Source organism: Euwallacea fornicatus, chromosome 12 (assembly GCF_040115645.1).
Source record: "Euwallacea fornicatus isolate EFF26 chromosome 12, ASM4011564v1, whole genome shotgun sequence".
NCBI lineage: Eukaryota > Metazoa > Arthropoda > Insecta > Coleoptera > Curculionidae > Euwallacea > Euwallacea fornicatus.
Window position 1 is genome coordinate 1,048,871 of NC_089552.1, and position 12,958 is coordinate 1,061,828.

The window sequence follows — 12,958 nt, forward strand, 5'->3', positions numbered from 1 at the left end:
CCGATTAATGACAAGCTGGTAAATGGCAGGTGTTCAAACTGTAACGGTCATTTTCAAAAGTTTTGTTGACAACAACTTTCATCAACTGACACAAAGCGAGTAAAAATTTGTTTTCCTTCGATTTAAGTAACTAAATAGATAATCAATTAAAAATGGAACCACAAAAAGAGCCAGTAAGTGTCCGCGTACATAGAATCAACACCGAAATCACGACCAAATGTTGGGGCTCCTCCAAATCCAAAAATCAACTCCTAAACAGAGAGACTATCTTGGATGTCCTGCAGACCCTTTATGAAGAATGCAGCATTGAGGGGCTTCAAAAAGTCGACTCCAATATTACAGAATTTGTTAAAAAATATCAAAACGATATGAAAGAAATTAAAATGTTGAGGGTTAATATCAGTGACTTCGAAATCAAGAATATAATAGGTAAATAACAAATTAGAAAGCCTTAATGTTAATAACCTGGCAGCATACCAAAGGCAATTTTGCAAATATAGTCGAAATATTTATGCCATTACATTATGTCTTTGAACCAACCAATACAATCAAATGGGTATATGCACACCTAGAACATGGATGTCACTGGTGATTAATGTTTCCTTGGTGTACATCTGCTCAGATGATTCTACTAGTTTGTTAGAAAACATAATTGTTACATATGTAAATTTGTTTTCTGTGTATTATTGGACTTAAAATTTCATATATTAATAGAGTGCTTAGAAGTACTATACTTGAGACCAAGCTCAAGACTAAACATGGTATTTTAAAAATAGAGACAAATTTCTGGCACTGTATAGAACTTTTTTTGACATCATGAATCATAAGCTATGAACTGCACCATAAATCTAATAATTCTCAACTCAAGGATCGACTCAGAGCAATACCAAATTCATTTCAATAACACTAAATAATGGATGCTCATTATATGCAGAGAAATCTAAGCAACTAACGTGATTTTTTTACAAAAGGGTCATTGAAATGTTTAAAAATTTAAAGCAGCTGAAATTAGAAAAAAAGATCATTATTTTTGTGGCTTTTTTGTCTCTTGCAGATAATGCTTTCAAATAAAAATTTACATTATTATGTGATAAAAAAAAATTAGGTGCATGAGACCACTAACAAAATAGCAATTTTTACTAGTAGTTCCCCTCTCTTTTTGTTTATACAGTAGTGAGTGCAGATAATGATTTGGCCATTATCAAGATTGTCTATTAGTTATTAAATAAACCTAATTCACTATAGGTTGTGGACATTTTGGTGAAGTCCACTTGGTAAAAGAAAAACAGACAGGTGATGTGTATGCTATGAAAACAATAAGAAAATTTGATCATGAAACCAAGAAAATGTCTTATGAAGAAGAAAGGAATATCATGGCTTTTTCAAGTTCCCCCTGGATTACAAGTCTGCAATACTCATTTCAAGACAGTTCCTATTTATTTTTTGTAATGGACTACCATCCTGGAGGAGATCTTTTAGGTAAGTCAACAATTTGAACACAGTCAAGAGTTATAGCTACTATTCAATGTCCTTTAGGGCATCTATACAGAAATGGTGGTACCCTACCAGAAAGGGCTGCCTTATTCTATCTAGCAGAGATTATTTTGGCCCTTGAGGATCTTCATGGCATGGGTTATGTTCATAGAGATCTAAAACCCGATAATATTTTGTTGGGTACCTTTTAAGCTTTAAAAAATTGCGTGGGTCTAAGGATTGTTGTATTTAGATCGTTGTGGTCACATTAAGCTTGCCGACTTTGGATCAGCAGCAAAACTAGACAAAGAGGGAATGGTGAAAGTCGGTCCTCCTGTAGGCACTCCTGATTACATTGCTCCAGAAGTCTTGCAGTGTCTTGATAATAAAAGCAATGAGAAAAGTTCAGGTTATGGGGTATCATGTGATTTTTGGTCTCTTGGCGTGCTGGCCTATGAATTAACGATAGGAAACCCTCCCTTTCAAGGGCAAAGCTCTGCATCAGTTTATTCAAAAGTTATGAATCATTCTAACAGCTTAAAATTTCCACATGACGTCGCTTTAACTCAGGGCTATGTGAATTTTGTTAAGGTGAGAATCATCTCAATAAAAAATGATTGAATGTACTGATAATGAAAAATGTTCAAAGGGATTAATCACCGACGCAAAATCTCGTTTGAAACTCGAGAAAATCAAGTCACATGCCGTCTTCAAAGGTATGCATTTTGATACCCTGAGAGAGCAAGTACCTCCTTATGTTCCCAAAGTCACCTCACCCGAAGACACCAGTAATTTCAACGACGTTCATTCAAAAAAGAAGCATCCAAGTATTGAGAATTTTAAGCGACGATCGCAATTTTCAGGCAGGAATTTGCCATTTATCGGTAAGTGAGTTGCAAAAAATCGTTGCTTTCAAAGAAATGTAAACAGTCATTTATTGGCCGTGTCTGTACACGTTTGTATGTGATTTTATTTTCGACCAGGGTTTACATATACGCACAATTCGCAAGGGTCTTATGAGTCAAATTTCCCACGTCCTACAATGCACAAAACCGATTTAGAGTTAATAGAGAATCTAAGAATAGAATTGGCTATCTTACGAATGCAAGTGGCAAAAAGCGAAGATTTCAAACAGGAAAAATTGACGTTAGAACAGAAACTAGACGCTACTGCTATTAAATTGCAAAGCTTGGAAGGATTGAGAGATAAGTTGGAAAAGCAGTTGGCTGAAAGCTTGGCTGAGTCTTCAGCGGTGAAGCGCACTTTGCATTTGGAACGCAAGGAGCGTATAAACTTGGAAAAGAAAGCCTTGGATTTGATAAAAGGAGCGAAGCTCAAGTGGGAGCTAGCTGAGAAAACCAAAATTGAGGCATTAGAACTAGAAATCAAGCAGTTAAACTCGAAAAACGAACAACTGGCTAATACCAATAGTATGTTGAATGAACAGTTGCAGCATGCCCTGAAAATGGAGGAGAAAAATCGGTTAGTTACTGGGAAATTTTGCCTTTTGCTCTTAATCTTATAAATGTTTTTTTATAGGCTGTCATTAGAGACTGAGCAAAAATTGAACCGAAGGAGCGTTGTAGGTTTGGAAAATTTGCTAGAGAAAGCCACTGCCGACCGACAAAACAAAATTTCGGAGCTACAAAGGTGAGGCTTCTTTATACCCAGTATTGCTAATAACAATGGGGATTTTTAGTAAATTAAAAGATGAATCCAGTGCCAACTCCAGCCTTCAAAGCGAAATTTGTCGTTTGCAAGACGCATTAGAGGAAAAGCAGTCTCAAATAGTCAATCTAAATGATCGCTTGAGCAAAAGCAAGACAGACTATGACGAGCTTCAGCAGAGCCTTTGCGAAAACATAGATTTGGTTCAAGAGTTGAATTCCAAAGTGAATGAACTGGAAAAGGACTTGCAGAGGATCGACGAATACGAAAAGGAAATTGAAGTGTTAAGACGCCATTTTGATGATAGTCAAAAAACTATAAAAGAGTTGCAAAGCAAAATTTCAATACTTCAAAGAGAAAGTAAACAGTTAGAGAATTGCAAAAAAGAGGGAGAGGAAGCGAGGAGAAAGACCAGTGAAACTCAGTTGTACATTAATGAACTGCAGAAAGAGTTGGAACAAAAAAATGAGCAGTGTAAAGATTTGAAAAAACGATTAGAAGAGGTGGAAGCGTCAGAGACCAAAACTCAAGAATTAAGAGAGAAGCAATTACAATTCTACAAGCAGCAGAAAGAGCTCTCAGATTGTAAAATTGATAAAAGAATTTTGGAAAGGGAGTTAAAGGAAGCCAAAGTGAGTTTTGCTTTTGTTAGTTTTAAAACAGACCGTGACGAAATTTTTAGGGCGAAATTAAAAAGTTGGAGGAGAAAATTACTCAGTCAGAGAAAGTTTTGGACGAAAGCAAAAGAGCGCAAGAAGCTGCAGTTTTAGAGCTGTCTGGTATAAATGAAAGTATTTCAATTGAGCTCGTAAAGGCCAAGGAAAACATTAAAAGTTTACAGGTAAAATGTTTAATTAGTTGGAAATGGAAACAGTGACATATTTTTCATTTTGCCGTGTTATATTGACATGTAAATTTCGTTTAGGATCAATTACAAAATGAAAGAAGCAAAACTGACGACGAGAAATGCATCATTAAGGAATTGAAAACCTTTTTGAGCACCAAAGACGAATCCGTTCGTAATTTAGACAGCAACATCAGAACCCTTAAAAACGAGCTCCAATCTTTGGAAACCAGGTAACCAATACATCACCATAACACTTTTCGCTCTATAATAATACACTGATTTATTTTCTATTAAGGTGCAACAGGGAGGAGGCGGAAAAGTCTAAACTATTGCGCCTGGTGGAACAGCTGCAGCAGGAAAAATTACAGCTGAACGAAACGATTGAAAAAGGCAAAACTGACACCTCCAACATGAAGCTTGTAAGTCGCCAACCCCGCACTTTTGAATCGCTAAATATATGAAATCTATTATCAGAATCTTGACGGTTTGCGTGAAGCCTGCACTCTTCTCGAAAGCCAAGTAATCGAGTATGAAAAGCTAGTGGAAATTAGCACAGCGAAGCAAACTGAATTAAGTGGAAACATCGAAAAACTTATAGCAGACCTCTTCGAGGCGCGCAAGGAAACTCAAGAAGTCAAGCGGCATATCAACGAGGAAAAATCTTTGAGGGCGATTGCCGACCAGAAAATCAAGCATTTACAGGAGAATATTGATCGTCTGGAGAAGGAGTGTGCAGATTACAAGGCTCTCTCAATAGAGTACAAGGAGTGTTCTTCGGGGCTGTCTGAAGAGTTGGCCGTAAGTATATTACTGAAGTTTGTTTCCAGGAACTGATAGATATTTGTTAATTCAGGCGTCGGAAAATAAATTATGCAGCACAAAAGTAATGATAAAAACTTGCGATAGACAAATTGACAATCTGACAGTGGAGAATCGGTCGCTTAAAGAGGAGATTTCGGGGTACCTTACAAAAATAGCTCACTTGAAAGAGTCGAAGTACAAACTGAGTCATCAAGTGAGCGATTTGAATAAAACTGTGGAAGGTGTGTTAGAGTTTTTTAATTATATAAAAGAGATAAGTAAATGTTGGTGGTTACAGAGCTATTGGAAAAAAGTAACGAATTGGAGAGGATACTGCATGAAAAGGAGAATTACCATAAGGAGAGAGAGGTGAAGGCTAACGCCAGGGATAAACAGCATTTAAAGCTGATTGACTATTTACAGTCGAAGGTAAGGCTTGTTTAGATATAACTTTAAATCCGTTTGTTCAGTGAACTTTAAATTGGCAACATAAAAATTGCAGATTGAAGAACAGTCCCACAAGAAAAAAACCTTGTCGGAGGTAATTTTCGGCAGTTCCAAAAAAGAGAACCAACCACCGATATCTCTTGCTTTAAACTACAGAGATTTAGAGCTGGAATTGCTGAAAGAAAGGGAAAACAACACCAAATTGAGAGAGGAACTTTTCAAATTGAAAGTTCCCGGTCAATGCGAAGTAAAATTTAACTAAACTGGGAACAAAGAATTTTGTCTTACTACAAAACTTTTACAGGCAAATTCGTTTAATTTGGCGAACAAGGTGGCCGGCAAAATTGAAAAATCTAAATCGCAAATCATGAGCCCTCGAACAATAGAAGCTCTGGAACAAATAACCACCCCTCGATCAAATCAGACACAGTTTAATCGCAATGGATCCAGTAGAATGCACCATAACATTCCCCACAGGTTTGAATCTAAACTGAACACAATACCCCAGAAGTGCGCTCTTTGCCAGAACCCGATTTTATTGGGGAGAAATCATCACGTATGCAAAGAATGTTCAACAGTTGCGCATGTAACGTGTTCGGTTGGTCTCCCGAAAGTGTGCGGATTGCCCAAACAGTTAGTCGAGCATTTTAAGGGTAGTTTAGAGCACATCAAGAATAATGAAATTCAAGAGAAGCAAAACGAAGAGGCTTTGTGTGAAGGTTGGGTCAAGGTAGCTTGGTGAGTAATGTTTGAATTCTATGATTTGTCAGCTTGAATAATTCACGCAAACTCGTTGTGCTTACGATATGACTCTTTTTAAAATATGGCTTGTATTTCAGCATAAAATCTGGTTCATGGGAAAAACGCTATGCGCGACTCACAAACTCCTCCTTGGACATTTATACGCAACCACCGACTAACGCAGGAACGATGCTTCTTAATAAATTTCCTGTTATATCTAACGAGACCTTTGGCAAGGTAATATTCCAGTCAAGCTTTACAGTTTTGCCTATTTTAATTTCTATAGGTCATATTGGAGCCTCTACAGTCCGAAATCGGAATTCCAGTTGCTGACAGCGACATTCCTTTCGTTTTGAAGATTGAAGTGGGTTCGGAAACTTCCTGTTGGCCCTCCAAATATCTTGCTCTTATGGCTTTAACCGCCAAAGATAAGGATAATTGGTTTGCGGGTAAGAAATAAATACTTTAACAGTCATAAATTTTATTGTATACATAAATTTGTATTATTGTTTGATTACAGCTCTTCAAAAGAAATTTGCATCCAATCCCTCAGGCTCTAAGGTGCATTTTCTCTTCAAATTACCCTCCCATACTGTGGTAAATTGCGTTGTGGCGATTACTGAAAATATCCTCGTTCTGGGGACGGACAAAGGCCTCTTTGCCCATTACGACAACAATCTGCTGCACATTGAAGGGCCTGCAAGAATTGAGCAGGTTAGATATCGTCATCAACAGTCGCGCGACGCAGATTTTAATTCAAATTTCTGTACAGATTGTAGTTTTCACCCTGGGCAAAGCTGTTGTGATGATAGAAGGATCGAAATCCACTCTAATAACTTGCGACCTGAATCATTTAATCACCTTGGCGCAATGTTCCCCGTGCGCTAAGCCCACTTTAAACTATCAGCAAGTAAAATCCAACAACTTAAGCGGATTCCACATCTTGCAGGTTAGTCCAACTTCCTTCTCCAAAGACTGCCCTTTCAGTTTAGATTGAATTAGGTCTCAAAATACCAAAGTCAAAAGAAGATAGCGGCAGCCACTCGAAAGCAGCTCGTAATACATGAGTACTATTTGGACACCAACGAGTTTCTTCCGGTGCGCATAGTGGACACTGCTCAGCCAAGCAGCTGTATCCTCTTTACTGAAAACAGTCTCATAGTGGGAGCTGATAAATTCTTCGAGATAGACATGAACACTTTTAACGCCGAAGAGTTCCTAGACCCCTCTGACCTTAAATTAAAGCACGTGAGCAAGTGCTACAAATTGGGAAGCTTCCCCGTGGCTATAGTGGAAGTGTGCTCCAATCCCAAAGAGTATTTACTGGCCTACAAAGAATTTCTGCTGTTCGTGGATGAGTATGGCAGATCTTCGCGAAGCAAAGAAATCAAGAACCAGCATTTGCCGATAAGCCTGCATTTGGCTAACAAACACTACTTATATATAATTCAATTCGGTGCCATAGAAGTCCTGAAAATAGCCCCGGAAAGCTGCAGTTCTGAGGACGCGCTGGAGTCATACAGAATGGAGTTGACGGAGTTTAAGTATCTGGGAGCGAACGACAGAGGGGTGTTCCTGGAGCAGGGGGGAGAAGTGAGATTTTTTAGTGCCAGAAACTTGCCAGATTTCGATGCCTTGTCGACCGTGTCCGACGGGACGACAATGACCAACGACTCGGACAACTTGAGTCAGTTCAGCTTCACCAGTTCGATAGCTCAAAGTTTGGATGGACATTTGAGCGATTCGGTTGGTGCGGAACAAATGGATGTCGGTCCCAGCAGAGTGAGGTTTGATCAGACTGATTTGTAGTAGTCAGGGCTAAGAAGCAACATGGTTTTCGTTGTTGGTGAGCGTACTTGAATTTTTTTTATTTTATTTTATTTGGAAATTGCACAATATTCGCAGTTATTTTTGACTGAGAATAGTATGAATTTCCACCACTTCAAGAACACGTACTTGTGTGTGAGGCGTTGAAGGTAAAGAATCCACCTCAAACGTCTAAAACTATGTACTTAAATTTTCTATATTTTTTATTACTTATTTAAATTTCCAAATGTACATTTTTGCTATAAATAATGTTTTATTAAACACATTGTGGCCTTCTCATTCATGGCTATAGAAATTGAGCAAATACTTTTCTCTTACTGTCAAATTTGCACAAAAACCAGATGGGATAATCAAACAATATCAAAATCTAAAGATCTTCAAAGATCCCATTGCTCAAGACATGTTTCATGCCTCTTGTGAACTGCCTGTAACTCGCAACGCGCCTATGCGTAGCCAATAGCTTTCCAAGCTCTGCTCGCCACAGAGTCCTTAATTTGAAGTGTGGAAAGAATGGCAAGTCGATATTGTATTCGTCACACCATGTGCCATGGGCAGATCGCGAAGTCACTAGACGTCACTATTCTTTCTCCAATTATAAAGTATAATTTATATCAGTTTCGCCACAAAGTGCAGAAAAATGAACTATGTGACTGAATTCTAAGGCAAAAAATGTGCCAATTTATAACAATTTGTAATAACCTTCTGTTTAATTCCCAACTCATATTATGTGTGTGGTATTGTATGAAAATAAATAATGAACACGTCCTTAAATTAAAAAAAAAAAGTACGTATATGTGTATTCAATACTGAAAAAAAATCTTAATAAGTGCACTGTACAACAAAGCAAATTACATAAATAACAATCTTTGAATATCATGGTAGAAATATATCATCTCAAATAAATAATTATTATTAACAAGTTTGCGCCAACAGCTGCTGCCAGGACTGTGCTCATAAAGGTCTAAATAGTAAATAACCTTACATTTTCGCTGATTTCACTTATAGCACACACCCACCAGCAGCGCCTGCATAAGGGAGAGTTTAATTCATCCTAACTGGAATGATAAAACTAACCCGTACTTTACGCTTGCGTAAAATGGCAATACAGCACCTAATTATCACATCATTTTAGTCCAGGCCATGGGGTCGTCTTTCAAGTCGTTCCTGTACAGTTTCTTGCCCTGTGCCAACTTTTCCGCAAACAACGATACGTATGGGTCCATGCCGCATGAGGTGGTGGAGACGACTTCGTCGTCTTTAAGAAAGAAGGCCATAAACTTGAGGTTTTCGACGTCTCCCGCGTAGATTATGTCGTCGAAGCTACCATGGCCGGCGTAGCGGAAACCTTTGCCGAACAGCATGGTCCAGAAATAGGGCACTACCTTAATGGGAGTTATCTTGCCCACCATGTTCAAGGCGGCCATACGACCGTGGTAGTGGGCCAAGGGATAATGGCCTAGGCAGGGAGATAATCATAAATAGAGAAAAGATATCAGGAACATTTTTTTGAACGATCAAGATTTACATCCCAAGAGAAATATCGGTTGGTCGATAATGAATTTGTTGAATGAACCTAATTTGACTTACCAATGGCCACTTTCCTGTTGTGGTGTGACCACACCGGCGCATAAGCGATATCTCCTCCAGCGTACACGTTTGGAATATTGGTCTGCAAATACTCATTGGTTTCAACGGTTCCATCGGGCTGCATATTCAGCCCCGACCCTTTGAGGAAATCCGTGAAGTACGTGCTGCCGATTCCACAGAACAGAATATCACATTTCAGTATTTGTCCGTCGGTCAATTCGACGCTGGACACGAAGCCCTCGCCATTGTCGTTGATCTTTTTTATTACTAAAAACTCATATTATCGAACGGAGAACCTTAATGCGTTTGAAAGACGTTACCGTTGTTAGGGATGTATTTTACACCCTTTTTCTCGAACAAGGCAAGAATGGCAGCACCGATGCGCTCTCCCCAGATAGACCTAAAAGGCACTGCTCCTCTTCCGATCACAGTAACGCTTTTGACTTTGTCCACGCAGAAATTGGCGGCTTCCATTCCGATGAAACTGGAGCCGATCACCACAACTTCGAGGTCTTTGTTTAATTGAGGATAGGCGTAGCTGTAACCGAAGCCGATTTGAGTGCTGGCTGTTTCACTCCCAAACCAACTTACGCGGAATCGTCGTAATCTTTCAACACACAAACGTTTTTCAGTTCTTTGCCTGGCACGTCGGGTTTCCTGGGATTACACCCTGTGGCGATGTATAATTTGTTATATTTCAAGGTTTTCCCATTCGACAAAGATATGGTGTTCGTCGTCGTATCCACAGCTTCAGCCGCTACCCCCTTCAAAACCTCGATGTCATTGTCCTTGTAGAATTTGTCGTCCCTGAGTTCCGCTTTGGAAATCTCAAAATCCATCTGTTTGCTCACTTTCACTCGGTCGTAAGGCAGGTAGTTCTCTTTGCATACCATAACCACCTCACCCGAAAACCCTGCAAAATCGATGTTTGTAGGCCAAACAAATCCCTTACGGGGTTTTGACTGAGGGAGCACCTTCTTGCCTTAGGGTTTCCACTGCGACCGCCCCCGATGGACCCCCGCCGATGATGACGTATCTTTCATTTACCGTGGCCAGTTTCTTCACCATGGGTTTCGTACGTTTGTTAGTCCGGAGATCGGTTTTTCGTGCTCTGACTTTCACGTTTCCGTTGTCTTCGATTGTTACTTTGTAGCAGGGCAATGAGTCCAAACCTAAATGAGAATGCAAACAGCGTGTAGCACAGAACTAAATCATCAATTAAGTATTTACACCTTCATCAAAAACCGGGAAGAAAATGGAAGTGCAAGTACCCACTCAAACGCCTTTACCGTCTTCAAGTACTCCACTCGATACATGAAATTACTCTTTACTACTCATCAGTCGCATAGAAATACTTGCTAGATAAAAAATTACGTCCAGAGACAAAGTTGGGTCTAAACGCACCTGGGAAATCTTCGATGTCCCCTGTGGCGATATTAAAGCACGCCCCGTGCCACTGGCACCGCACCCGTCCTTCACCCAAGGCCCCATTAACCAAGGGGGCACCATAATGGGTGCACTTGGTCCCCATGGCTCGGATAACTCCATTTTGCTTGACCACTAGCACCTTTTCTTCGTCCAATTCAAAGGTTTTCATTTCATTTTCGTTGATGTCTTTGACGGTACAGACCACGTCTTCGACGAAGTCATCTTCGAGGTCCTTTTTGGTAGGGACCTTGTCTAGTTAATGAAGGATCATTTGAGATTTGCATATTTATTTTTAATAACAATAAAAATCGTCATAATTGTTAAACGGTTTGAAAGCTCCCGATTGGTACCAATTACAAGATAGCCATTATTGTTACATAAGCGACATGAATTATAAAAACGTTCATTATAAAATCCCGAAATTGATGGATACTCAGTAAAACTCGCCCACACGGCGACGACTCGTCGGAGTCACCGGATCGAACGAGAAAATACCTGGCACGGGTTCACTTCATCCAAGGTGAAAATTCTCTTGCGGCGACCTTCCTCGGTCTATGGTACCGCTAAGGTACTAGTCCCAATGCTTTTAGCGGCTACAGATTAAACTAACACAAAAATCTGCAAGCAGGTCAAGTTGAAAACATGCCAAGCGCAACATGCGCTGCGCCTGAAGCATTTTTTCTTGCGTGAATAATACCTGCGCTGACGAAACTCCAAATTGGGTAAGACGACGCATAGGTATAATGTATTTAGTATCAAAATCATACTTGGTGATAACTTTATTTGGGCCGAAGTGTAAATACTTCAGCCAAGATAATATTGGTTTCATGCAATCACCATTGTCGCTGATACTACAGTTTGGGAAACGTGATTAGTAAGAACGTGATAAGGCTTAAAATGTATTGGTAGCGAAACCATATCGATGACTGTTAAGAAATAATTCTACTTATGTTTCTTTTAAGGCGGAGACAAAGGGGTTTTAGTATTAATAAATAAGTCTGCAGAAATCCTCATTAATCGATCAGATAATCTAGTATATGAGGTGCGGGAGTACCCAGTGCAATTTAATTCCTTGCCCTGCTCAACTGATAAGCATTCCCAAGTCCCTGCCAGCTGCTACCACTTCCCAATGTTTACAATGGGACCAAGGTCAGCATTTGACATTGAAATAGGGAATGATTTAATTGCTTGAAAGGGCATGGAATTGGCGATAAGAGGAGAATGGAGTGCACTCGAAGCCCTGGAAGTTTGGGAGCCACATCTCGTGTTTCGACCGAAAGAACTACTATCTGCATGCGATTAACGTCATTACTAGCAAGTTCCCATTCGGCTCATCATCTCGTCTGAACACTGGGAATTCCAGTAGCGTGATAACATTTGCAATGACCTCAAAATACTTATTCACCTATGCTACAAATTTATAATGACCGTTAAAGAGAAGCCCTATTTTCTGGCCAATTTTTGTGTTTTATAAACAATTTTCAATCTTACATGCCATGAAACTCTATGCCCGGTGCACCCAAATGAGCAATAGTCAGAAGGGCGGAAACGTTACCCAGTTAAGGCGTCTTGAAAACCGATAACTCAACGTGCAAACACTGGGAGCCCCCTGCTCGACATGCTCCCCTGACCCGCTTGCCACCACTTGAAATTATTTATTTACCACCCTTTTGAGGTTAACATTTTGCTTTTGCCATTGCCCTTATGACAGGTTTATGATAAACCATAGGGTACTCACCTGTTGTCGAGGTGATGTCGAGTTTGGATTTGGACGAGTTGCACCCCATCCTTCTTTAGGTAATTTGGTGGCCCCACTAAATCACAGATTAACTGCCGATTTCCGCCTTGGAACAGTTTCAAGGCGAAGCTCCGCGTTTACTGAGCGCGAACTCGCGCGGTGAAAGGGAAAGGAATTCGTAGTCAGTTTTGAAACCATTTTTATGCGTGATACTGATCTTGTCGACAATGAGCGGGCGCAGAATGGGGCCCACGTGATCCGTTGGTTCAATTACGAGCGGATTCTATTGAAATTTGATTCAAAAATGCTTGACCGGAATAATGGTGATCGTTAAAAAACTTCTTACGGAGGTATTGAAGTATCAGACATGTCTTGGATAAGTTTATCAGTTAATGCGTTAT

At 39.8% G+C, this 12,958-nt stretch overlaps 2 protein-coding genes across 3 annotated transcripts; one reads left to right on the forward strand and one right to left on the reverse strand.

Annotated features, from left to right (window-relative positions):
• The first annotated feature begins 46 nt into the window (after nt 1-46).
• LOC136342681 (citron Rho-interacting kinase-like) lies at nt 47-8,069 on the forward strand. The gene is made up of 21 exons (XM_066288742.1): nt 47-429; nt 1,246-1,479; nt 1,537-1,674; nt 1,727-2,064; nt 2,123-2,357; nt 2,457-2,955; nt 3,013-3,123; nt 3,173-3,773; nt 3,824-3,982; nt 4,067-4,218; nt 4,284-4,407; nt 4,463-4,786; nt 4,842-5,031; nt 5,088-5,218; nt 5,292-5,483; nt 5,541-5,974; nt 6,076-6,214; nt 6,264-6,426; nt 6,498-6,691; nt 6,750-6,926; nt 6,980-8,069. The coding sequence occupies exons 1-21, from the start codon at nt 153-155 to the stop codon at nt 7,784-7,786; spliced, it is 5,619 nt and encodes a 1,872-aa protein (XP_066144839.1). The 5' UTR covers nt 47-152; the 3' UTR covers nt 7,787-8,069.
• Nucleotides 6,442-12,762, reverse strand: LOC136342692 (apoptosis-inducing factor 3). 2 transcript variants are annotated; one of them, XM_066288763.1, is made up of 8 exons: nt 12,558-12,762; nt 10,796-11,071; nt 10,366-10,563; nt 9,983-10,304; nt 9,712-9,929; nt 9,392-9,658; nt 8,916-9,260; nt 6,442-6,674 (listed from the first exon to the last, which is right to left on the reverse strand). In XM_066288763.1, exons 1-7 carry the CDS (start codon nt 12,604-12,606, stop codon nt 8,923-8,925), a joined length of 1,668 nt encoding a protein of 555 aa, XP_066144860.1. In that variant the 5' UTR covers nt 12,607-12,762; the 3' UTR covers nt 6,442-6,674; nt 8,916-8,922. The 2 variants fall into 2 exon arrangements, with proteins under 2 accessions (XP_066144860.1, XP_066144859.1); XM_066288762.1 differs by lacking the exon at nt 6,442-6,674 and having other exon boundaries at nt 8,598-9,260; nt 12,558-12,760.
• Nucleotides 12,763-12,958: the final 196 nt, after the last annotated feature.

What these genes read in the sequence shown, in the direction of transcription:
- LOC136342681 (XM_066288742.1), top strand. Translation starts at nt 153, where the DNA reads ATGGAACCACAAAAAGAGCCAGTAAGTGTCCGCGTACATAGAATCAAC. An exon ending in TCCTGGAGGAGATCTTTTAG is followed by an intron (nt 1,480 to 1,536) that starts GTAAGTCAACAA and finishes AATGTCCTTTAG; the next exon opens with GGCATCTATACAGAAATGGT. An exon ending in TTGACTATTTACAGTCGAAG is followed by an intron (nt 5,219 to 5,291) that starts GTAAGGCTTGTT and finishes TAAAAATTGCAG; the next exon opens with ATTGAAGAACAGTCCCACAA.
- LOC136342692 (XM_066288763.1), bottom strand. Translation starts at nt 12,606, where the DNA reads ATGGGGTGCAACTCGTCCAAATCCAAACTCGACATCACCTCGACAACA. An exon ending in GGACATCGAAGATTTCCCAG is followed by an intron (nt 10,564 to 10,795) that starts GTGCGTTTAGAC and finishes ATTCTCATTTAG; the next exon opens with GTTTGGACTCATTGCCCTGC. An exon ending in CAACAGGAAAGTGGCCATTG is followed by an intron (nt 9,261 to 9,391) that starts GTAAGTCAAATT and finishes CTCCCTGCCTAG; the next exon opens with GCCATTATCCCTTGGCCCAC.